Source organism: Sturnira hondurensis, unplaced genomic scaffold (assembly GCF_014824575.4).
Source record: "Sturnira hondurensis isolate 20B ecotype Veracruz unplaced genomic scaffold, ASM1482457v3 Scaffold0022215, whole genome shotgun sequence".
In the NCBI taxonomy this organism is placed as follows: domain Eukaryota; kingdom Metazoa; phylum Chordata; class Mammalia; order Chiroptera; family Phyllostomidae; genus Sturnira; species Sturnira hondurensis.
Genome location: NW_028094846.1, coordinates 10,197,006 through 10,221,401, shown reverse-complemented (window position 1 = coordinate 10,221,401; position 24,396 = coordinate 10,197,006). Strand labels below are relative to the sequence as shown.

Below are 24,396 nucleotides of genomic sequence, written 5' to 3'. Positions count from 1 at the left end.
GGTTCTGTGTTCTTTTTCCATTAGCATCTTTCCTTAACCAGCTGTCTGCTAAAATTGATGTTAAGTTTTTTTTTAAACAAAAAGTGAGGAGGCTACCACACAATTAAGTATTTATCCCGAAGTAGTTGTCCTTGAGGAAACTCACTGCCACAAGCCTCCTCTGGTTTGTCCTTGAGGGAGGAAGGGACTCTGTGTGTGGTTTTTCCCACGTCCGGAGATTTGCCGGCCTCCCTTGTGTTTACGTCTGTTGTGGACTGAGACCTTGACCGTGGCAGTGGGCTTCCTCCTCTTCCCAGCACCCCCGTGTCTCAGCGGTCACTGCGCAGGTGCTTTTGGCCATTGTCTATTCCGTTGTTGGACTCCAGCCAACCAGACTAAATCCTTCTTGGTGGCTTCAAGACCCACTGACTGGTTGCAGTTGGAGCAGCAGGAGATACCAGTAGCTGCACAATCCGCCCTTTTGAGCAGTGTGTTCTTGAACGCGGCGGTCCGGGCCTTTGGTTTCTGGGCTTTGCTTCCCAGTGTGAGCTGTCCCAAGTCGGCAGAGCAGCTAGCAGCTGCTCGAGTGCTGGGCTCAGAACCAGGTAAGACGGATTTTAATTGCTTGTTTCCCGTTTCTCTGGCACCAGCTGATCGTGGAGCAGCAGGATGAGCAGTTGGAGCTGGTCTCTGGCAGCATCGGGGTGCTGAAGAACATGTCCCAGCGCATCGGGGGGGAGCTGGAGGAGCAGGCAGTGTGAGTCCGAGACACCCCTCTCGGGCCGTGGAACTGAGGGCGAGAGCCACCTACAGGGCCCCTAGCAAGCCTGACAGTTGCATACTAGTAAACCCCCAAACTGTTTTATTTATAGTTACATTTTTACTGTGTTTTACAGACTAGCCTCTCCAAAAGAAGCCAATTAACAGGGTTCTAGGCAGTCGAGGTTATTATTATTTTTCAACACCTGCAAAAACAGACGCAGCCTGCTCCGAGCAGACACTTGAAGTGTTGAGATGGGTGGGACGTGAGGCAGATACGGCCGTGTGGCCCCTACGGGGACCTGTGTCCCCAGAGGGTAGGACACAAGCTGTCAGCCCATGACTGTCCCACTGCATTGAACAGAACTTTTTGCTTTGCATCTTAAATTTCAGCTTTATGAGAAAAACTTATGTTAACTCCAGTTAATAAAAAATCTTCCCCTTCAACAATCAAAAGTAAAAACACAGAGAAACACAGCTGGGTTTGTTTTCCTTAAGCACAATCTTTTTAAACTCTGAAGCATGACACCAAAATCAGCATTCTTAAATGCTACTACGTAATACCTTTACTGTTGTACTGCATATATCAGCAAGTCTCCTGACCCAGTTTTGTGTTCAGTGTTATACACTCGTTTACTGTTATAAATTCTGACACAGGGCACCTGCTTTGGGAGGCCCTGGGCATGAGCCGAGGAGCAAACGGAATAGTCAGTGTCCCTGCCCTCAGTGTCCCTGCCCCCCTCCCCCCGTTCTGGGTGGACTGGATAGGAATGTCCAGTGATGGAAAGGAATGCACATCACTACATGGTGACAGAGAAGTGGAGGACTGCTGTGACGGGCAGGTTCCTGGTGCCCGGAGAGCCCTGACTTGGCCCGAGCACACGGGTTTCTCTGCAGAGGCATTCAGGTTCGACTGTGGGGACCACCCTGGGCCCCGCTGAGGATGCTGGCTAACACAGGGCACATGAGATGCATTACTTTCTTTCAATTCCAAAACTCTTGAGTTCAAAAACCATCTGTCCCAAGGATTTCGGGTAATAGTCTGGGGACTTGAATCCCAGTGGTGTCTGCCTCACATTTGCTAAAACTAAGGCCCAGGATCCTGGTTAAACTCCGCGACCAGCTCGTGGCCGAGGCCGTAGGTTTATCAGCTGCCTTCTACACCTGCTTCCCTTTCCAGCATGCTGGATGACTTCTCGCACGAGCTGGAGAGCACTCAGTCTCGGCTGGACAATGTGATGAAGAAGCTTGCGAAAGTCTCTCACATGACCAGCGGTACGTATGGTGTTTAAAGCACGAGAACTCTGACTTAACTCCGGACACAGTCTTGGGGGTTCTGGCACAGTATGCCCCATCACGTCCCTTTCCTGGGCACATTTCTGCACAAGTGGTGGGTGGCTTTTCTCCTGATGGAGTGACTTTCTTTGCAAGTACAAAATCCTTTTGTATTTTTTTCTCTAATTCCTTGCCAACGTTTTAAAACAATAATTGAGGAGCCCTTTGCTGTTTCTCCTGCACTGACCTCATTGAAAGAAAAGCCCTCACCATTTCAGAATAAGGCGCTCCTGCAGATCGAACTTAAATTCACAGTGAAATATTCCAGCAAACCAGCTGGACTATTCCAGGATGGGGATGAAGAGGTCACATTTTTCAGATTAGCTACTAAACAGGAAGATGTGTCCCAGTGAGTCTGTTTTTGATTACGACAACCGATCTCCCTCATTACATGAGAAACAACATTTTAAATGGAAGAAAATCCAGTTTTGTTTTTTTCCTTTACGTGGTGGGGGTGGCTTGGTGAAGGAGGAACTGAGACTCGCCTTGAGGTGAATGAGGTGTCCCGAGCCTTGGCCCCCTTCGCCACGGGGACGTCCAGTGCTTCTCCACACCTTGCTTTTCTCTTGTTTTCCCCATTGGGCACGTGTTATGAGAGTCTGGTAGCTTAGCTGTCTGAGGCAAGGTTTACATACATGTGTATATTTGCTTTTCAGCAGTTTAACTCATAGTCAAGTTACAGTTCTCTGGGGCTCAGTTTCTTGTTGATTAAAAAACAGGGTGATGCCTGCCTCTCAAGGTCACAGCGAAGACTCACTGAAATAGTAATAATTAGTGCACAAGTGTTTAACACTGTTTCCCATGTATTAGCATTTAGTAAGTGTTTTTTAAAAAATCATAAGACAGGCAGAAGTGGCCCTAAGGGGTGATGACCTCTTACGTCCAAAACAAAGGGAAGCCCCTAGCCAGGCTCCTGCTTGCTTTCCAGGACTAAGTAAGTCCATGTACTTCCATCCGGCTCGTCCTTGCCTAATGCGGACACCAGCTTGGTTCACCTTTGACACTTTGAGAGAAAGGTTTGCAAAGTCATCAATCTCTCTGACTCCTTCTGTTCTCTCCTCTTCCACCTCACCCTTGTTTTTTTTTTAAAAAAAAGGCTTTAATGAAGTATTATATAACCATTTTAAACACCAGCCCTCTCTCTAGTGCATGTATTAGCCGCAAAGTCAAGTAGCTACTTCAGCACCAGTTTTGTTTGGGGACGAGCAATTGAACAAAGATGCACTGTGTCTTTGCTTCCCAGCATTCTGGGTATGAATAATTTAGAAAAGTACTTGCATTGTGATAAGCTGTCCAGTGTGTATAAATAGCACTGAAACTTGTTTATGCTTTATTCTACTTTCTCCCAAAAGGAAGGTTTGGGGAGCAAAGTGAGAACTTTAGTTATATTTATCTAGGAAGGAGAGCCAGGAAACAGAGCATTTAGCCTGAAAGGCCCTTCAGTTTGGAGAGGTTGCCTGTAGTTTTTCTTTTCATCTTTGCTTGCTCCCCAAGAAAGATGGTTCGGGGACTCCTGCTTGGTGGTGTCTGCTTCAGTCTGAGGACAAGGCAATCTGTATTTGTGTTACGGAAAATTTACCTACAGAAAGACACACTGAAGTTTGATTAGGCGGTAACTGAGAACACGGTCACCGCTCCTGAGATGAGAAACATCGGCTCTCCCGTGGCCACCTGCATTGTGGGCAGAGAGCCACCAAGACCCTACACTCACTTTTTTGAATTACCCGAGAGAGACACTATCTCATCATTCTACCCAAAGCATATCCTTCTGAGTACATAGCAACATTTACTTCCCCTCGATTACCAAAAATTCTGCTGTTCATCTTCTCTCTTTAGGGGAGGAAAATATTTGGGGAGGAGAAAAAACTACCACTGGAGTCCCCTTGGCCCCCCTGCGCCCTGACGCAGGTCTTGAGCTTGCAGGAAGCTGGTTAAGATTTTCCACTGGGTCACAACAGCCCTTGTGATTAGTCCCCACCCCTTCTCCCAGAAGTCGCTAGGGTAACTGCTCCCTGGGGTTACCTAGTTCTCACTGCATAGAAGCAACTTTCCACTTCAAAGGAAAATGGCCTTAAATGAGCATTCCTGGGATGTGCTAGCTTGCACATGGATGTTCTCCTAGATGAAAACCCCTACTTAAGGCACTTGCAGAAGAGAAAGTGATGGCAGGTGGGGAGGGGGTTGGGAGAGGCTAACCAAAAGCCAAAAGGTGGAGAGAGCTGGTTCAGTGTTGGAAATCCGGTTTGAGAAATGGCAGGGTGCCTGGGTGTGGGGAGAAGTGCAGGAATTAGGTGTGAGATGGGGGGGGCGGTGTGTGGCCAGGAAGCAATTATCTGGACTGTTTTGTCCTGGGAGAATATGGACTATTTTCAGTGACAGTGGCTTTAAACTAGCGTAAACATTTTTACATAGGTGGAAGAATGTTAGCTACTGTAGCTTTCTTGACCACTGAAGTGACAGCTAAATGGACTAAAAACAGCCCCTGGAGCCGCCGACCCGCCTACTTTGGAATGGTTCTCTTTCAGAAAAGGCAGGTGTAGACTCGGGGTCTTTGCCCTCATCACAGTTAGGAAGTGAGTTTCTAGCTTGTCTGACACAGAGCATGCAGGTCTTCACCAAGAAGGTATTTGCTTTGCTTAGATCCTTTAGTGGAAGTTGTATCGGCTGCTTTTAAGATTTTGCTCTCCAGGCATTTAAATTATTATTTTTTAAGTTCATGTTTTGTGGACTTAGTATTGCCTTATGGAGAGTTTTATGATCTATTTTCTTAGATCCTGACTTTTTTTTAATTAAAAGATTTTATTTTTAGAGAAAGGGAGGGAGAAAGAGAGGGAGAGAAACATCAATGTGTGGTTGCCTCTCACACACCCGCAACTGAGGACCTGGCCCTCAACTCAGGCATGTGTCCTGACTTGGAATTGAACCCATACCACGACCCTTTGGTTTGCAGGCTGGTGCTCAATTCACTGAACCACACAAGCCAGAGCCAGACCTTTTTATGTCTCAGTAGCCAAGTTGTGCTGAAACCTGCAGGCTTTCAAATAAACTTCTGATGAATCAGAATTTGTTTACAGTTCTATTTAAATGGAACTCTTCTCTCTAGCAGTTGACCTACATTTTCATAGGATAGTGCAAGTTTTTTCCATCAGTCTGACTTGCTTCAGGAAAATGGAAAGACCACCTGCTTTCTATACTTGCCCAAGGTCAAGGCCATCCTGAGAAGGATGGCATCCTGTGCCTAAGAATGTGTGTGAGGGTGTTCTGGCCCGGCTGTGTCTCACAGCAGCCCCGAGAGACAGCTGTCGTGGAGTCAGGGCAACCACAGCCTGGATTTGGGCTGGAGCTGGGGATCCCCCGGGGGGCCCACTCTGTCTGTCCCTCAGGGCTTCCTTGCTGCAGGCCATTGAGATGGACTCTAGTCATCGTGTTTCCTGTGCCTTTTCCAAATTGGTGGTGGGGCAGAAAGCTTCAGGAAAGACATTTTTCATGGACATAAAAGCTGTGTGAGTTACTCAAACATGGTCACTGGTTAGTAATCTTCTTTCCTGACTAGGTGTGGTGCGATGAATGCTCGGGATCCCAGGAGCCCGCTATTTTAACTCTTTGTTCCCTGAAGTGACCAGCTGTAACTTCCATCCCCTTTCCATCCTCCCGTAGAGCTCCAAGGACAGGACAGGATTACTGCGGAATGAAATGATTTGACCTCAGTGGGAGATTAAAGTAGATGGGCTTTGATCCATAATGCCAGGGCCAACACCTTTTCCAGGGATGCAGTAACCGCCAGCAGAAAGCTAAGCGCCACAGGTTTTAATTAAAGACCTATGACAGGGAGCACTGTCTTATCACAGGGCAGCTTGTGGGGACCGTGGGTGCGGGTGCAGTAGGGGCCAGGAGCAGAGCAGCGTGGGAGGACCAGGTGCCCAGCAGGTCCAAGTGCCTCTCTGCCCCCATCATTTGCTCACACTGCCCCTTTTCTGCTTCAAGGGGTGGCTTTCAGTTTCACGGGACTGCCTTGGGGCGGAAGGAGTCCTGAGAGCCAACCCTCGTGTCCTGCCTTGCAGATCGGCGCCAGTGGTGCGCCATAGCCGTCCTCTTCGTGGTGCTGCTGGTCGTGCTGGTCCTCTTCCTCGTGCTGTGACGGCCTGGGAGCCCCAGAGGGGGGCGCGGTCTGCCCCGTGCAGGCTCGCACCGTCATCTTCTCCTGAAAACACAGCCCGAGCTGACCTCTCTGCGATCCACCACCGAGGCGGCTCCTCGTCCCAGTGCTGCGGGAACCGGTGGGAAGGGGCAGAGCAACTGCACACTCCTGACCTGAGGCCAGCTCAGCACGGCTTCGCGCCTCTGGACCTCGTTCCCCATGGAGGGCCTCTGCGGAATCCAGAACACTCCGCAGACTCAGCGAGTGTTCACCGTTGGTCCTTCCATCCATCCTTAGTGGCGTCCTCCTGCTCAGACAGCAGCCACTGTCCCCTGCAGAAGGACCCCATCAGGAACAGCGCTCCTCCATCCCCTCCACTGCCCCTGAGAGCTGCCGTTACGGGGCCAGAAGGCCCAGACCAGTCTTTGTCAGAAGACTCAGTGGTTCATCTTCAGGAATAAGGCTGCTTTCCCAGGCGTATCTTTCTGTGGTGAGAATAACGGTTGGGAAACAGTGAGAAGCTCTGCGCTCTGGGAGTGCTACCACCAGGCGTCTGGACTTGGAGGGAGGAAGGGCAGGCAGCGTGACCTTGCGTGGGCACAGCTGGGCGCAGGGCAAAGTCCTGGGGGGTCACAGCCTGGCTGAATTCATGTGGCTGTCCCAACAGCCTCTTCCTCTCCCCACAGAGGTGTGATTTTCATTTTAAGGTGACCCTCAATCCATGGCTGCAGAGCGGCCCGCTTGAATGGATTTAGATCCTGCCACACTCTGGTTGGCGGGACGGGGTTGGGAAGGGCTGGCACATGTATTACACGTAGTTAGAAGCTGTAATGACGGGAAAGGCTCGTTCTGGACCAGGCTGTGCTTGGCTTGTGAGTAATGGCAAAAGGGGGGAACTACGTTTCCCCCCTAAGATGACAACTCGGTTTTTGTCTCTACTCAAATCACTGAGCCAATCCAAATTTAGATAGCATATGCTTCAGTTGAGTTTTAGTTGCTGAGACACTAAACTTCAAGCTTCTGGTGACTCTGTAAGTGCTTCCATGTGCACATGGACATAGCGTATTTTTATAACCGTCTGCCCGCCCCCCCAATGGCCTAACATTGCAGCTGAGCGGCGCCCGAGCCTGGTGGCCTTGCTGCATCTTCACCGTCGCCCTGTGCACGCACAGTGCACACGCAAAACGCAGCAACCTCCAGATAAGTTCTGTCACTGGCTTTGCACCTCATCTTTTGGGGTCCATTCCTAACTTTCCATACAACTTTTTTTCTTGTATTTCTTTGTTTTCGTTTTGTTCCTATTTTTTGTGATTTGCAATGATGTACTTGCCCAGCTAACTTTTGAATTGCACTTTTTAATAAATATTTGTAACAATTTTTAAAGAAGGGTATTTTCTCATGTTTAGGATTGTGGCAGGAGAGGGATTCTGCACATCTATGAAAGTTAAAAGTAGATTTATAAAACTGAAAGAGTCGTTGGCATCTGTGTTTACATTCAACACTGTTTGATATCTAAATATCTCTTCTCACACTAGAAAAAAAGGTGATTACTACAAAGGGCTTCAGATGTAGGGTACTAGAGTATTTGTTTTACTAATTTTGGGGACTCACTCAGTCTTCTTACAAACTAAGACCAGGGGCGGTCCTTAGGTCCGCATCAGGATACACGAGTCTTTGTTACGACGTCGTTGAAACGTGGGGCTTGTCCTAAGCTCTCACCCACTCTCTCCACGCTGCACCGAGCGCCTGGATCCTGACCTCCGTGACCGCCGCGTTTCGAAGCCATGCTGTTTTCTTGCTCTCCCCACATCTGCTGTGCCCTGCAGAGCTGCCGTGTGTGTCAGGAGGGCCTGCTGGGAAGACGCCTGACCCTTGATGAATAGATGGATACTCCCCTGACTGACTTCAGGGACCAAGTTTTGTGACCCCGAGGCTTAATTACGCAACATTTGGATATATTTAGAATCGACATGCCCGCCCCACCAATTTCAGTGTTGGCTATACAGTGACTACTGTGGACCAGACTCATGGGCGGAAGCTGAATAGAGAAACACCCAGAAAGAGAACATGTGCTGAACATACGAGCACTAGGCGCCATCTAGGTGGCCATCTCCCGTGGGGCCACCGCAGTCCACACTCCGTGGGGCCGTTCCTCAGCAGCCGCCTCTTCAGGTATTCCAGAGCTGGCTCTCCCCCGGACAGCACTCCCGGCCCCAGCGGCTCGACCCTGGGCCTGAGCCTGGTGCACCCGGACTGGGCAGTCACTATAGACAAGAGGTCGTTTGAAAGCCCTCCACTCAGCCTCCAAACTGGCGATGGAAGAGGACAAGCTGGGGGCTTAGGTTAGGCTGAGGCAGCTAGAACAACATCCTGTAGCAGAGCTGGGCTCCTTTCTTCCTCCAGTCTTCACACCTCACCCCATATCCATCTCCTAAAGAACCGGCAGAATGAGGTGGGTAACAGAAAGAACTCCATTTACGTTCATGGGAAGGACACAATGCTCACCACTGACTTGGAGGTAGAGTGAGCACCGAACCTCGAAGTTTGCCGGGATGGGACCCGACTGCAAAGTAAAACACCCCTGGTTTCAGTGGAACGTCTGACCACGCCTGTGTGTGAACGGAACAGCCCCAGTGGCCCGTGCGCCATTGCGGTGTGGCAGCTGTGTCACAGGAGGATCTTCACGCCTGAGCCCAAGGGGGAGAAACCTGGCGGCTTGCCCATCACTCTCTGCTTTTAGCCAGAGTAAAACAGACTGATGGGTTTGGGAGCCAACAACTTGGCAACTTCCCCTCCTTCTCACCTCGTGAGATTAGGGCTGTGAAGAGAAATCCAGTCTGACTCCAAGAGAAATCTGTCTCTGTTAAGGGCTGCACCTTCTGTACGTGAACGCTGCAGAGCCAGGATTCTGCTCTTGGTAGTTTTCCTGGCTGTGAAGTGGGACTGAGCTTTCCAGAGAATTCATAGCACTGGAAGATCTAAAAACTGAATGATACAAATGAGTTGCTCTTCCATTCTGTGGACTTTGGCCTGTGTGGCTTTGCCTTGTAAATGGCGGGATGGATTTGTAAACAACACAAAATTTAGACTGTCTGGAAAGCCAAAGTTGTAACAATGGGATGCACTTCCTGTAATCCTCCCTCCTGTCTTTCTCTTGCTGCCCTTTCTTTCCCTGCCAGATATTTTAAGGGTTTTTTTTCCTTTGAAGAGTGCTCTTTGTTCATCATGAGCAGAGAGAAGGTGAAACCAAAAGATTTGCAGACCTGGAGGGAGCCCCTTAGCCCCTCCGCGTCTCCCCTGACCAAGGGCAGCTCTCTGGGAGTGCTCCGAAGGAAGGCCCTGTGAGCCTCCACTTCCGGTGAGGGCATCTGTGTCACCTGGCTGGCATGGTAACAGCAGGTGGTCTTCCGCAATGGCCAGCTGCCCTTACCCAGCCCCCAGCCTTCACAAAACATATGCTTATGCTCAAAGGAAGGAGGCCCTGTTCTCGCAAGGCCTGCCTCCTGCTGTCACTCCCTCCATGCTTACTTGATAATGGTCCCTGGGAAACTGCTGTTTGGGGTCAAGTCCAGAAGCCAGGAGCAGGGAGAACAGCCCTGCTGTGGTCCTCCTGGTGCTGGGGCTGATGCTCCAGACCCCCTGACTTCTGGGGTTCGTGTCTCTGACAGTAGTAAGCTCAGTGAACTCGATCACTTAGTTCCGTCCCCTTGTTTTAAAGATGAGACAATAGCAGCTCCTCCAACAGACAGAGTCATTTAATGCGTTGCATCCTGAACTTGGCCCAGGGGCCCTCACTTTCTGGGACAAGCTGCCCTCAGCGACATGACTTAAGGGCGGCTGGTAGTACCTTGTCGTGGTCACCCCAGCTGTTTGATGCCTTTTGCTGTTGGACAAACACCAAAGCTCTGACTGTGACAGAGGCACCTGGGTCATGTTGCTGCCACCCCCATATATTTGGGAGTTTTCTGCATTACCGTCTCTTTCTTTACTGACTCGGACATCTGGGAAAGTGGGGAAGAAAGAAAAACACCTTGTTTCCCTGTGACCTAAGTTCTGGCGTAGGTGTTTTCCTTCTGACACGACCTCTGTCCTTCCGAGGCCGTTCCACGAAAGCTGTGTTTAGATCACCCACAACCCGCCCTGCTTCTCTGCTTCCACACGAGCAGTTCGAGGACTGGGTTAGCCAGCTGCAGCCCGATCCTTGGGAGGAAGTGTGTTTTACCATTTCACTTTTAAGGTTATGAGTGTTCAAACCCAGAAGCCACTTGGCTATTTGGGAGGTGTTAGATGTTAGACCGCCCAGCTTCACTGTTCTCTGACCGCAGCTTTCCTGGCCCTGGTGACAGCCCGGGCTCCTCTGCAGCCAAGCTTTCTATCAGCCCCAGGGTGGGAGCAAGTTCAAGGTGGTTCTTTCCTGCTCTGCAGAGAGTAGGGTTAGCTGAGACCCACTAACTGAATGGTAGTTGCCATGCAAATAAGGTCTCTTCTGGGAGAGGCAGATGTCCTAATCCTCAGGAAAACAGTGCTCTGTGGTCCTCGCTCTGCGAGGAGAGGCCAGCCAGGTGTCCCTAATAAGCTACTGGACCTGCTTGTTCGGGAAATGCCATGTGATTATGTCCCAACTGGACCAGGCTGGGAGAATGCCCAGCAGGAGGGGCAGCCTGGAAACCAGGGAAGGGCCAAAGAAAGCAAGCTGTAAATGATTATGGGTTCATTTTCTTGTTAAGTGGAAATACGACTTTACTGGCTCATTTGTTATTAGGAATGAGTATAATTTAAACGTAGAATGTGTACTACATGGCAATGCGCAGCAGGACTAAACTGTCATACTTTTCTTCCAAGGATAAATAACCTTGCAGAGTTTCTTTTTAAATAACTAGAAGCTACAAACAAAGTGAGATCAAAGATCAGAAGTGAAAATGCCTGGGTGATTTCCAGACGGTGCTTCCCCTTGTCCCCAACCCCCAGCAGATTGCCGGAGGCCTGGTGTAAGAAGTTTACAGCCCTCACCACAGGTAGATAGGTCTTGCTTCTCTATACGGTGGGTCTCCAAGTGTAGGGTCAGCAGCAGCAGCATCTCCTGGGAACTTGTTAGAAATTCAGGTTCTCAGGCCCACACAACCTCTCAGAGGGGGTGGGGCCAGCAGGCTGTTTCGTGGGCCCCCAGGAGATCCTGAGCCCTCTCCAGTTTGAGAACCACTGCTACTACTTTGTGGGATTCAGGCTACAATGAGGCATCCCTGTAAAATAAAGTACCTCCCACAGCATTCGCTGTGGTCCTGATGTTAAACAAAATTTGGTGACACTATAAACTGGAAAAATGTTTTTAAATACTCGTGTGAAATGAAACTTCAGCTAGCTGTCCTTTAAAGTGATATTTTTACACCCAAAGTCTATCAGCAATGTTTTTTTTTTCCTGCTCTTAAAATCGTGTTACAACTGTATAAAGGATACTATTCAGTATTAAAGAGAAATGGAGAGACCACGAGCTTTGTCCTGGGTTGTTTTCTTTTTCTTTAAAGTTTGGTTGGTTGGTTTCTGTTTTTATTCTTTTCATACCTAAATATGGCCTCGAGCCCCCACTACGAAACATGGACATGAGCACACGTCTGGGGCGGGAACGTCTGGGGCTGCCGGGGAGCGGGATGCTAAACTGCGCTTTCTCTGGCTGAGCTGGTTGTATGGACCCTTAAGTCCTCCACCCCCCGCCCCCTGAAGTGTCAGCAGATGACACTGGCCACCCAAGCCTGTAGCTGGAGGCACCCACCCTCAGTCCTGTGCGAGACGATGCGAGGAGGCTACACGCGCTCCCTGGGGGCAGGGATCTGCAACCCACTGGCCACGATCATCCTCATTCGTTCATCAGGCACCTTCACTGACGTGCCAGGCACTGTGCTCAGTACTTTGTCTGGATTAACATACATAATACTTAGAAATGGCTGTATGAAAGGGTGATGATCTTTCCTCATCGTCAGATGTGATGAGGAGGAAACTGGGACACAAGTAACCGACTCAAGGTCACACAGCTGGTGAAAGGCAGAGCCGCTCACTGTGCTGCACTGCCTGGCACAGAAACTGGCACCTCCGTGCATCCTAAGTCCTGGGCCTGATTTCCCCCAATATGGTAACAACCAGCTTAGGAAGGGAAAAGGCTAATCAGCATGCGACGAGCCTTGCTAAAGGAATGTGTGCTCATTCTGAGGATCATGGTTCATTCTTGAGGAGGAAGAGCTTCGGAAGGAGGAAATGGCTATATGCATTCTCTCCTGAAAGCAGTCACTGCTCCGCACCCCACGGGGGAACATGGACCGTGCTGTGGACAAGGAGCAACTGAATCTGCAAGTGCCTTGGCTCCGCTCCTGGCTCTGCTGTGTGGCTGTCATTCAAGGGTTCCCACTGGCTCCAAGTGTTACATAAACCTCACAGAAGAAAGATGAAAAGGCAAGACTGGAGGCAAAGTGTATTCACAAGACAGGGAGACCCGTCCATGGGGCCACAATGTGTTTACTGACCCAGTGAAATCAGTAACCCCTGGTCCTTGGTCTCCAGGGTCTCAGATGTCTGGGCATAGGGCCCTTCCTACCAAGGTACTGACACCCAGACCCTTAGCGGCGGCTCCTGTTTGGGGCAGGCATAGTCAGAGCCTAAGCGAAAAGTCCCTACCAGTGTACCTCTCAGAGTGGGGCTAACGGGCCTCAGAAGCCACCTTGGACCTGACCTCTGCAGTGGTGTTTCTTCCCTTTCCTGCCCCCACCATGCACACCATTAAATGCTTTCTGTCTCCACTCACAAAAGTCACATTAAGATTGGCCAGCCTTTGGGAAGGGGCCGCCAGCTCTTCCAGGAGCAAATTTCTCAAATTTTGTATCTTATTACAAAACACCAGTACTTCTGGCCAGCATTTGATCTGATGTGCCAGGCAGGCCTTTGATCAAGGCACTGGGGACCTGATGGGAAACAAAACTCTGGTTTTAATTCTCACAACCCCCCCCCCCCCAGGCCCATTCTATACCTGAAGACAGAGACATGGAGCAGTTAAGACACCTGCCCAAGGATGCGACTAGTAAGTGGTAGAGCTGGAACCCAAGTCTGATTGAACTATCATGCTGCATCCCTTAGCAGAAAAAGAGACGTCATCCAGATTTCAGGGGTGGCAAGCAGATGCTTCACTAAGCCGTCTTTCTAACCAGAGAAATGGCGGAGGAGAGGTAAGGAGTGAAGAGGCACGAGAAGGGCGGTGGTACAAGTCCACAGCGGATTAAAGCACCAAACTCCAGCAGCGCCCAAGCTGAAGCACGGACACCAGTTGCCACAGACCTAGCCACGTCTCAGACCCTACAAGCCCAGGATCCGAGATAGCCCAAGTTCAGGATAGCTGGTCGAGGACCTCAGGCTGGTCAGTCTTGATGATGAGACACAGGGCAAAAGGAGGTTTACAGTTGTTTGTACGGAAAAAAGACACGCAGGTTATGACTGTTACAATAGCTTTGTTAACTCAAAAGAATGTCACAGTGCAGCTGTAAATCTACTTTTGTCCAGCCCTGCGTATTGGAGCTTTTGTTTATGAGGCTGGAGCTGTATGTGAAGGTGAGTCAAAGTCACTGCGTACGCTCAGAAAGGCCTGGAGACGGTCCGAGTTGAGCAGGATGAGAGTCAAAGTTGTGGCGTCTGTGTGCTGCTGTGAGCTGCTGGGCCTCTAACACTCCTTGCTCCCGAGAGAACACCAGAGTGGGATGGAGGCTGCTGAGCCTGCAGCTGGCTCTTCCGGGAAGATTTTCTGCTCACCAGGTGGATGGGACCACCTTTCTGGGCCTTCCACTGCAGCCCTTGGCACACTGGTTGGCCTCTTTCCACAGCTGTAGCTGCTTCCACCTGGGGCCATGGTCTGCCTAAGGGCAGGACGGGCCTCCTCCCAGTGCCTGGCACTGGGCCAGACCCCTAAGGGCAGCTCCACACTGTGAGTTGGGGTCTGAGCCCAGACTGCAGGAGCATAAGACAAAGGCAGGCCCAGCAGGCAGCCTGGCATCCACGGGAGAGCCCCAGATACCCTCCAGGCCTGGCAGGGCAGCTGTTAAGGTCTGGCTCAGTGGGCAGATATCAGAGCCAATCCCAGCAGCCCCCTCCTCTGGGCCCAGCACTCCGACCTGGTCAAATCCACAGCCTGAGAGAGCTGGGCACAGCTTCCTGCCAACGAAGGCTGCTGCCATTTCTAAGCAGGTGCTCTGGCTCTACAGGAAAGACGGAAACTTCAGAGAGGATCGGGGGGTGGTGGGGGGTCGGGGGTGAGGTGGAGGGGGGTCTGATGACAGCAGGGCCTTTTGAATAGCTCCAGAACCAGCCTGGGGATTTGGGTGGGAAATGGATTGGGCACCAGGGAGGTCTGGTTTTTGCCAGGTAAGTTTGGTGCAGGATAAAACAGCAATTCTATGTGAAAAGAACCACAATAAAGAGCCCTCGGTACCAGTGTCTATAGGAACTAGGAAAAGGAGCCAAAGTAAGCACAAAGGTGTCAGGGTATGCTTCGAAGGGCAGGCACTGCTAATAGTTTTGAAGGCAGCCAGGGGACTCATGGGTGGGGGTCAAGGGGAAGGTGTTCCAGCAAAGGCACCGAATACACTAAGCAGATGGATAGGCGATGCCCGGATCAGGGCACCAACAACCCAAGCTCTGGACAATAAATAAACACCCACATGGGAATCCTGTGGCCTGGAGGCCATTTTGGAGAACCAGGAAGTCCAGTCATACTGCACTCCGGCATCCGGGCTTCCCCTTGCTGACAGGGATGTAAGGTCAAGGGTGCCTCTTTCCCAGGGGCCAGGCACAGTGACCAGATACCAGGCCTGGGAAGGTTTGGGTAGCCACCAGCAGGCAAGGTGGCTCACAACCCACTACAGGGATGGAGGGACCAGGCTCCCACTCCCCTCCCCCATCCCTTCCCATTCCACGCTCTTAGCACCCAGGGTGAGTTGTTCACTGTCCTCCAGAGCAGGGCGGTTAACGACACTAAATTTCAACTCAGGACACACACCTGAAAGAAGGCTTCCCATCAAAACCTGCTCTCGTGGGAGGCATTATTTTTTTTTTTTTAATGCTGGTCTCCAACCACAAAAGACAGCTCTTGTGACCCACAAGTGAGTTATGCCTAGTTTAGAGACACTCTGGAAAGTGAGCGGCTCCAGCTTCTTCCTCTGCTACCCCTCCCTTCCTGGCAGGCAGGTGGGAACGCCAACCCCATTTCCCCGCAGGAAAACCGAAGAAAAGCCCCTACGCCGGCTCGTGAAGGTCAGCGGCGCGGCCACTGCTCTGCCCACAGTCTGTGTAGGCACCGGAGGGGGTGCCCAATGGCCTCCAAGTGAAGCGAATCCCACAGGGTCCCCAAAAGGCGATGGACGCAGGCGGGGAGTTGGGGGATGGGAGTTCAGGTCCTCCCTCTGCTAATGATTTGCTGTGTTACCTTGGATAAGCAACTCTGAGTCTCGGGCTCCTAGTTTTTAACCCAGAGAAAAGTTGTCCCTCCCTCACAAAATTGCCCCAAAGAATCAGGTTTGTGTCCTTAAAGCCCCCAACAGAGTTCCGGAATATTTACGCAACGAATATTTGCGGAGCAGACTGCCCAGTGACTGCACGTGCCCGAATTCCCAGGATGACCTAGATTTCCCAAATTTGAGCCACGCCTGCGGTTCCTCTTTCACGCGTGAAATTTCGGGATGCCACTCGCACGGGGTCCACATCCCTGCTCTCCCTCACGCACCGCTGCCCAGTTACAACTCCTCCCCTGGCTGCCGCCTTCGCCACCTTTTAGCGAGTCTCCATCGCCGTTAAGTTCCCAGAGTTTGTCCCTCTCCTCTCCCCGGCCCGCCCGCCCCGTGCGGATCCTCGAGGGCAAAGTCAGGATGTCTTCACCCCAGCCTCTCGAGCCTTCCCAGCCGATGTACCCGGTGGGGTGGGGGTGTAAACCTAACCCCCACCCCCCAAGATCCCAGGCCAGGGGCGCACGCCCCTCTGCACCGCCGCCCTGGCTGACAGAGCTCCCGGAGAGGTGAGGGAGGGCAGGGCCAAGGCTGGAGGGCCGGCGCCTCCCAGTGGCCGCGTGGCTGAGACGGCGTGGGGGGCGCAGAGCCCCGCCCGCATCAGAGCCTAGTCTCCCCTCCCCACGCTCGTGAAGCGCGGGGGCGACCGGAGCCGGCGCGCAGTAACCGGACCGCGACGTTCCTTATGTCCCCGCCCCCGCCCGGCACCTGGAGCAGGACGTGCCTGCCTGCGGAGGGCAGAAGCCCCTGAAAACAAGTCAAAACAGGTGCTGGCGGGGGCGTGGCCTGCCCAGGACGGCCCGGCTTCTGAACTCGGAGTCACCCTAAGGATACTGACTTGTCTGAGGCCAAAGTTGGTGCTACTTTTCTGTGCCTCCTGTGACTCGAGGTCTGAACACATTAAACGGATGGGGTGGGGGCACAGGTGACACCCAGGAAACAGCCACACCTTTGGACAAGACACTCATTTTCCGTGCCTGAACGGCGTCCTTTCTCTTCCCCTTCTTGGGGGCTCCCACCCGTTTCACAAAACCCTGCGTGGGCGCACCTCCTCGTAAGCCGCCTGCCCCTCAGCTGACCCCAGACCACCCCCAGGTGCCTTACCCCACCCGTGCCAGGTGCCAGCTTCTCTTGCTGCTCACACCCGGCCTGGCGGTGGCCGTTTGGCGTCTTTCCTAGGTTCTTCTGGCAGCTTGAGGTAGGGCCCGTCTTTCTCACCGGCCTGGATCCTAGTCCTAAGCGAAGGTTCTGATGGTCCTGTAGGGGATACAGGGCTGGATCCTGGGCAGCAGAAATGGGGAAGGTCAGATGGGCGTTTGGAGGTCCCCTCCCACCTACATAAGACAGCGCCTTGGCGTCGCTTACCCCCAGGAAAGAGCGCCTCCGCCCCAGAGAAATTAGAGCAAGGCAGGTCTACTTCTCGGTCCAGAACGCCTCCCCCCCTCCCCCCATGCTTTTTAACACGGGGTTTCTGGCATGGGGGCGGGGCTGTGGTAGGAAGAGTGGGCTCTGCCTCAGAGGGGCCAGGTCTGAACGCCCTGTTATTGTCGCTGGTCTTGGTTCTCCATCTGCAGAAGTGAAAACTATAAACAGGACGTCCCTGGCAGGACTACGGGACGAAATAAGATGTGTCAACAGCCTGACCCTGACCTGGGAGGTAATGGATGCAGAATGCTCAGGACTCCTGAGACCTCTCCCTCCCTGTCTTGCCGAAGACCCAACGGCCCTGTATCCTTCCATTTTTTCCCTGCTGGGGCTGGAAAGGCAACTTGCCATTACCTTACAAAGAAAACAGAGGAGCGTTTTGCCCTCAGAAGCTTTTTCAGCAGGAAATTTCTCCAACGTTTCCTGACCTCTGCCAACAAAAGTTTACTGCTAGCAACCTAAGGCAGACAGGCGCACAGAAAGAGGAGAAACCATACAGGGAACAGTTTCCAAACCAGGAACACGGCAGCCCCTCGTGAAAACCAAAATGGCTCCGCTGAGCCGTGCGCGAGGCTGCCTTTTATAGAAAGTCCCGCCCTAGTCTCTGATTGGTTCATTTCTATGCAAATGAGAATCCACGTTTTCACAGTCTGAGTGGTCCAAATAGCATTGTCTTGATTGGTCAAAATTATGTGTTCCTATTTGGTCATTATGGGGCTGCTCTGATTGGTCCCTAAAGATGCAAATGAGACTACTGTTGTGCAGTTCTGAGTGGATGGGGCCTGTCAGCCCATTGGTTGAACTACCGTTCGGGAACGTCTTTATAAGGCGAGGCTCAGAATTCAAGAGCACACTGCAGGAGGCTTGCCTCCTTGGAGTGCGTATTTCCGCACGTGCAGTGGGCCTGAGGGACCTCTGTAAACAATGGCTGCTAGGCTGTGATTATGAATTCGGGTCCTGTTAACCACAAGGAGTCCGCTTTGGAAGGTAGACATCTTCTTGAGTCAACATGTCAAGGCTAGGAACTGGGGTACAGAACTCATCGGAGTTTCCCCATGCCTGTAGGTTCCTGCTGTGGGTCCATTTGTACACTTCGGAGGCCCTGGGTTGGTCTGTGAGGTGTCCCAGTGTCTTCTTCACACCCCGAAGTCCCAAGTATTGGTTCCCTCGGCCCCTCCCTCTGCTCACTGCTACAGCCCTCACGTGATCCCTCCACCTCCCAGCGCAGGTGGGCCCAGCCTCTTGCCGAGCTGTGGCAGTTTCCCTGACTCCTGTGGACAAGACCCTGGAATGGGAGAACACTCACACTCCACAGGACGGCCGTCCCATCCCCTGGCCACCTTTCCCTGAGGCCACATGCCTCCTGCAGTGACTTCGCTCCCTGAAAGCTGCTTCACTCTCGTTTAACCGAATTCTGCTGAAGGCTCTGGTTGTTTTTAGCCAAAGCCCACACGCAGCCATGTTCTAAAACAGCCCTGACTGCCCACTTCATGCCCCAGTTGCACCAATGCTTGCCCGCTTTTTTTTAAAAAAAAAGTTTATTAGCTTTATTCTGTCTCCTGCTCACACATGTACCTTGCCCCGGGCTCGAGGACTGGCTCTGGAGGCATCTGCACCCACCCTGTCACCCCAACGCCGGGTGCCAACCCGCCTTCCCCTCTGGCACACCCAGCACAGCTCACTGCCGTGCCTGTGTCCTCCCTCTTCGTCCCCACCCGCCCCCGGCCCCTGCCTGTGGCTAGTGGAGGTCAAGTGAGCGAGCAAGCATCCAGACCAAAATACATGCAACTCAGGATAGGAGAAGCTTCAGAATCGCTTTTTAATAAATTAAAACGGACACATGGCCATCCATCCCCAGAGTCTTAACCCTTTAGGCAGTGTTCCAACCTAAAGAGGGGAAGCAACCAGGTGGGACAGCCCATCCCTGTGGCCTGTGGGCCACAGCTGTTGTCAGGGAGTCTGGGTAGAGAGCTGCGGCTGGGGGCAGCCTGGCACTGGCTGCCCTGAGTGTCCAAACTCAACAGAAGGAAGACAGAGGACCTCGTGGCCAGGCTCCTCAATCTGGGGAGGGCAGAGGGCAGGGCGTTGGGGACAGAGCTGTCTGGCCCATCGCACTAGCTGCAGCGGCAGTTCCCCGAAATTGGTCTCTGTTTTATTTTTTCCCTTCAACCTTAAGTATCACAAAAAAGTCTTAGTATTCTGGTTACCAGATAACATCTCCAGATGTTCTTGCATCAGACCACATGTTCCACTTGGGTTTGGAGTATGTGGTCAGTGCTGCAAGGCTGTTTCCCTGGGACACTTTGCCCGTTTCTGGAAAAAGTGCCGAGGTGTGGCATGGGAGCTGAGAGGAACAAGACTGAAAAAGGTTCCGGGCCAGTGTGGCCCAGCACTTTCTTTGGCTCTGGAGTGCGGGAGGCACAGGAACCCTTGCCAAGGAGTGGGCAGGGCCTGGAGGTGAGGCGCTGCTCAGCGGCCCACTGAGTGACCCGAGGAAACTCTCCCCTCCCCCTGCCAACAAAGGGGCAGGCAGCCACTGACACCGCCTTGGGCACAGGCACCCATCTTTTCCTTGTTCTGCATAAGTTACATTTAAACAAAATATACACATAGGCTCCTTCCCTCTCCCTCGGGTGGTCAGTCAGAGAAGCCTGGCCACAGCCGAGGGCATTCCATGCCACCCTGCCCTTCCAAGCAGCTTTGTGCACTCCCAGTCATCCCCCTGGGTCAGTTCATGGCTTCGAACAGGGTGACAGTAAGGACCAAAGCACCTCTGGGTCATCGAGGGACAGGCCTCTGCCTCAGCACACGGAGTGACAAGCTCTCTGCATGGGCCAGGAGCTCCCTAAGGTGAGCCAGTCCCAGCCCGGCAACCTTGGCCCCGTTCACCTCGAGGATCTCATCCCCCACCCCCAGCAGCCCCGAGTACAGCTTGGCTGTGCTGGCATCGGCCATCTCCTGCACGTAGAAGCCTGCGGAGGGAAACAGGAGACTCGATCAGGCACATGCAGCTCTGGCATGCTGACCACAGGGGTGCTGTTTTGGGGGGGGCGGGGGCAGGTGCTCACACAGGGCACTTCTGCACACACATGCACACGCACACCCTCATTATCACCACTCAGAATCACAGCTGGCTTTATACGTAGTTATGGTGTGCCCACCTCCGTGGTATAACTTCGTATCTCCATCTCCCGTTGGAAAACGCCCCCAGTGCAAAGAATGCTTTCGGCTCAAATTATTCATATATACCCCCGTGTGAACAAGCTATAGCTTTTTCTGAGATGAGCTTTGATTGTAGAATAGGGAGGAAAATAATGTCTAAAAATTAAGAAAAAGACCTACGGGGGTGCCTGGCACCATGGTAGGTGGCCCTCACAAACAAGATTCACTGCTGCCCTTAGGTCGCTGGAGAGGGGGGTGGAGGGAAGCCACCACTGAGGTGGCTGAGGTCCCATCCAAGCCTGGTTTGCTTCACAGAACTGCCTAGAACCGGCCCTGGCCCCAGTCTTCCTGGGATACGGTTCCTCATTTGGAATTGGGCAAAAGCCCAGAAACATAAAACCCTTACCCTCCTATTTAAAGCCCTGTGTGTTACTTTCCCCCCCTTCACACACCCCCTCTCCCCCGTCCCCCCCACTGCCCCTGAGGGGCCCTGCCTGGCCAGTACGACAGTTCCTGAGTCTCTGAAGTACAGTGTGAGCCTGGGGAGAATCCGACTCCCCTCCTTTCCTGGTCCAACTGGGGCCTCAGGGCTGGCTAGGCCAAGTGTCCCTGGCCTCTCCTGGCCACACGGTGCAGAAGAGTCTGGTGGAGGGAGGCCCCTCTCGCCACAACTTCTGCTCAAAACCTTTCAAACCCCTTCAGCTGCCTCCCCCTGAGAGATCAGAGGAGGAGCGGGCTCTTCCGGGGAGGGCTGAGGGAGCACAGCCCCGGCTGCTGGAGGACTGCAGGGGCAGCTTGTGTGGCGTACAACCCCCGCAGAATCCACAGGGGCAGCTTAGCGTCGCCTCAGTGCCCGCCCTGCTCCCCAGCCGCCCGGTTGGCTCCCTCCACACTGAATGCCATGCATTACTCCCCACCTCCTCTTCCTAGAATCAGCTTCCTTAGAAGAGACTCACTCAAAAGGGCATCTTGTCCCATTCTTCAGTCTCTGACTTAAAGCCATTTGACACATCTGGGACCAGTGGGAAGTCATCTCTCTGGTCCAGTCAGCCCAGCTTCTGGCCCTAACAGTCAAGCTTTTCAGAGCCATCCTCTGAAACTTGGATTTCAATGGGCACTAAAACCTCCTCCAAGGCACCCGCAGCTTTGCAGCTCCAGGTTTAGCAAACCCGATCTTTTGGCACGTTCCCTGCCCCTGGTCGGAGTCGTGGAACTCCCTTTCAGAGCTTCTCAGGCACCCCAAGCCTCTCCTGCACGGGCGCCTCCCTCCCGACAAGGGACGGCTGCCATCTCCACTGTGCAGGCTTCTCTCTGGGCGCTTGCCCTGCCTCTCACCTCTTCTCTGTGTTTAAACTGCGGGCCTTGCCTGTCTGCATGTTGGAAAAAGGCAGGTAAGGCAAGGTGGGGACGGGTGGAGCCTACAGAAATGGCTGCTCTACAGCGGGACGTGAGGTGGGGAGTGATGAGAAAACCCAAAAGAATGCAGCCAGAGCCAGACCAGACACTGATGTCACGCCGGCCATTTGGGGGAGACTCTGGGGTGTGTTTCACAACTGAAAGTCACGACAAAAGCATGACTTTCAGTCATGGGGCTGCTTTTGTAGGTGTTTACTGTCTGCCGGACACGGCCTTTGTTAAGGGTGTGATCTCGATGTTGTATTAGGAGCTGTCCTCTCAGGCTTGTGTACAACCGGGTACAACCGCAAGTTAGCACCGGCGTCCTGATGTTTTAGCGAGGAATGCGAACCAACCCCAGCTCACGGCCCCTCTGAGGCCCAGGAAAAGGGACTCCTGGCTGCTGAAGGGTGGCCTGTGGCAAGGAGGCACCGCACCAGTCCTGTCATGCACACATGGGGACCTCTGTGACATCCAACGGCCAGCTGCAGCAGCAGGGGCAGGACACCATCTGGGCAGGACAGGGGAGAGCTCTCACTAACCCAGGTGAGGGGTGCCCCGGGGAGCAGGCCAGGGCAGAGCCCAAGGAGCCCTTGGTGATCACAGGCCTCCGCCCATCAGAACTCTATGACAGGCCATGGGGGAGGGGCACGCACTACCTGCAAAGGGGCCTGAAGGGACTTTCGAGGAGGATGGGGGGCAGAGTGCATGCCCGGTTGTGTGTGATCTCACACTGACATGATGCAGATCATGTAGGTCCCCATCTGGAGTGCTGTTCCCCAAATACATCCTCTCTCTGAAGCAGGAAGGGAAGAAAAGTGCCAGGCACTTTTTTTCTCTGTACGTCGTTGAATGCTCCTCCTGACCCTCCCAGGGTCCGGGCGACAGGGTGCATGTGAACATAACCCTCAGGAGCCGGCCCCCAGGGCGGGACCTGGACGCACAGACAGGCAGGCACAGGACACACTCAACAGCTGCAGAAGGGAGCCGTTTAAACACCTCCGCCACATCAAAGGGATCACCTTTCAGAACAGAACCGGCAAGCGCAAACAATCTCCCTCTGGCTCCCCAGTGAAGAGTTGGCCGTCGAGATTCAAGAATGCCAGTCAACAGCAGAGGGACAGTGGGGTCAAGCCTGCCAAGAGCTACCCCCTCCAGCAGCCCCATTCCTTGACTCTTCAGAAAGAGCCTGTGTGGGCTCCAGTCCTTTCGATGAGAAGCTCTCAGAGCCCAGAGCTCCACTGCTCTGCCGAAGAGCAGAAAAAAGCCTCTGACCACAGCCAAAGGACCCTGTGGTTTGCTAAGGTCCCAGGACTGTGGAGCCCAGAAATCACAGGGAACCTACCTGAGTCCCGGCGCCCGTTTCCGGAGGCCACACAGAAGCCAAAAGTGCCCTCTGGGGGGCGCTGTAGCTGCAACTGGCTCGTGCCGTCTGGGAACACCTCCACCACACGGCCCACAGTGCGGGCCAGGCTGGGGGAGCTCACATCCTCCACGCTGAGCGCACGCCGGGGCGGGGCCTTGGCTAACCTGCAAGGGGATGGAGACAGAGTGAGGGCAAAGAGGGCAGCACTGGGCTCCAGCCCCTTGTTGGCGTAAAGATGAATGGGGACTCTCCACGGTGCCACTGAAGGCTAGGGTTCCAGCTAAAGAGCTCGCCAGGGCTGAGCCTGACATGTCCCCACAGCCACCAGAAGCTGCTCAGAGTCTGCTGCCGAACCAGGCACCCCCCAGGTCGAGAGCATAGTTTTCCATCTTTTCGGGTGCAGGGACTTCTCTGAGACCCTGAGGAAGACATAATTTTACATAAAATTTCCAGGAGTTAACATGCACCCCAAAGGCCCTCCATGGAGCTCCAGGTAAGAGAAGGTGCTCTGATGGAGCTCATCAGAGAGGGTGGGGCTTCTTCAGGCAGGGTCACAGGTCAGGGGCCCCTTTTGGGTCTCACTCTCTGGATCTTTAATTTGGTCTTTAGCTCTCTGAGCACTCTGGCTTCAAGATGTCATCAGACAGCAGGGGGGTGGAGGAATCAAACCGCCCTACTGCACCCCTTCCAGCACCGCACACCTTCACAGAGCTCGATCGCACAGGACACGAGCGATGAGGTGTGGGCTCCATGACTTCCACGCCACCTGAGGCTCAGAGAGTTGGCCCCCCTGTCCCCTAATGGGATCCCATTCAGGGCCCTGCTGCTGAGGCAAGGAGTTCAGCTTATGGCTCCGCTGTCCATTCTGAGTTTGTCCTCCAAAGCACTTGCCCACTTGCTCACTCTTACCTGCCAGGTTCACTGTGGTCCCCTGGCTCCCCTATCAGGTACAGGCTGGACCTGTCCACTTTGCCACTCAGCAGAGAATGGAGGTTCTGAAAGGAGGCGGCTTTCCGATGTTGGTGAGAGGGTGACACCTAGTGGTAAAGAGCCAATATTGCAGGTCAACCTGGCAAGGGGTTGATAGACTTGACCCCAACCCTGAACCCGAGGGCCCTCTCTCACAGTAACATAGCAGTTTTTGTCATTATTTCAAAGTGCTCAACAGGAATCATCATAATTTAGTCAAGTAGTTAGGCTAACACAGGCAATATGAAGCTTCAAGTTTTGGGTTTTTTTTGTGTTGAAATAAAAACTTAGTGCAATAACACTAAATATCTCATGTATTTAAAAAATCTAATTTTCTT

General features: G+C 52.9%; 2 protein-coding genes across 7 annotated transcripts in view; one reads left to right on the top strand and one right to left on the bottom strand.

Moving 5' to 3' along the window:
* Positions 1-15,513, top strand: part of STX6 (syntaxin 6) — a 33,214-nt gene extending 17,701 nt beyond the window's left edge. Inside the window, exons 6-9 of one of the 2 annotated variants that reach the window (XR_005064874.1) lie at positions 630-736; positions 1,919-2,013; positions 6,135-8,313; positions 15,499-15,513. Coding sequence is in view for 1 of the 2 variants with exons in the window: in XM_037035359.1 (XP_036891254.1) it covers positions 630-736; positions 1,919-2,013; positions 6,135-6,211 (279 nt within the window). In the remaining variant the exon portion in view is untranslated. Of the gene's footprint in view, positions 1-629; positions 737-1,918; positions 2,014-6,134; positions 11,697-15,498 lie in introns of those variants that run through there. The other variant, XM_037035359.1, reaches the window with a different exon arrangement.
* A 3,448-nt stretch (positions 15,514-18,961) lies between these two features.
* KIAA1614 (KIAA1614 ortholog) overlaps positions 18,962-24,396 on the bottom strand; it is a 30,063-nt gene continuing 24,628 nt past the window's right edge. For 4 of the 5 annotated variants that reach the window (XM_037034975.1, XM_037034972.1, XM_037034974.1 and 1 more), the window contains exons 8-10: positions 23,999-24,126; positions 23,069-23,253; positions 18,962-20,138 (exon numbers count right to left, since the gene is read on the bottom strand). In XM_037034975.1, the coding sequence (XP_036890870.1) occupies positions 19,945-20,138; positions 23,069-23,253; positions 23,999-24,126 (507 nt within the window). In that variant the 3' untranslated portion in view covers positions 18,962-19,944. Of the gene's footprint in view, positions 20,139-23,068; positions 23,254-23,998; positions 24,127-24,396 lie in introns of those variants that run through there. The other variant, XR_005064836.1, reaches the window with a different exon arrangement.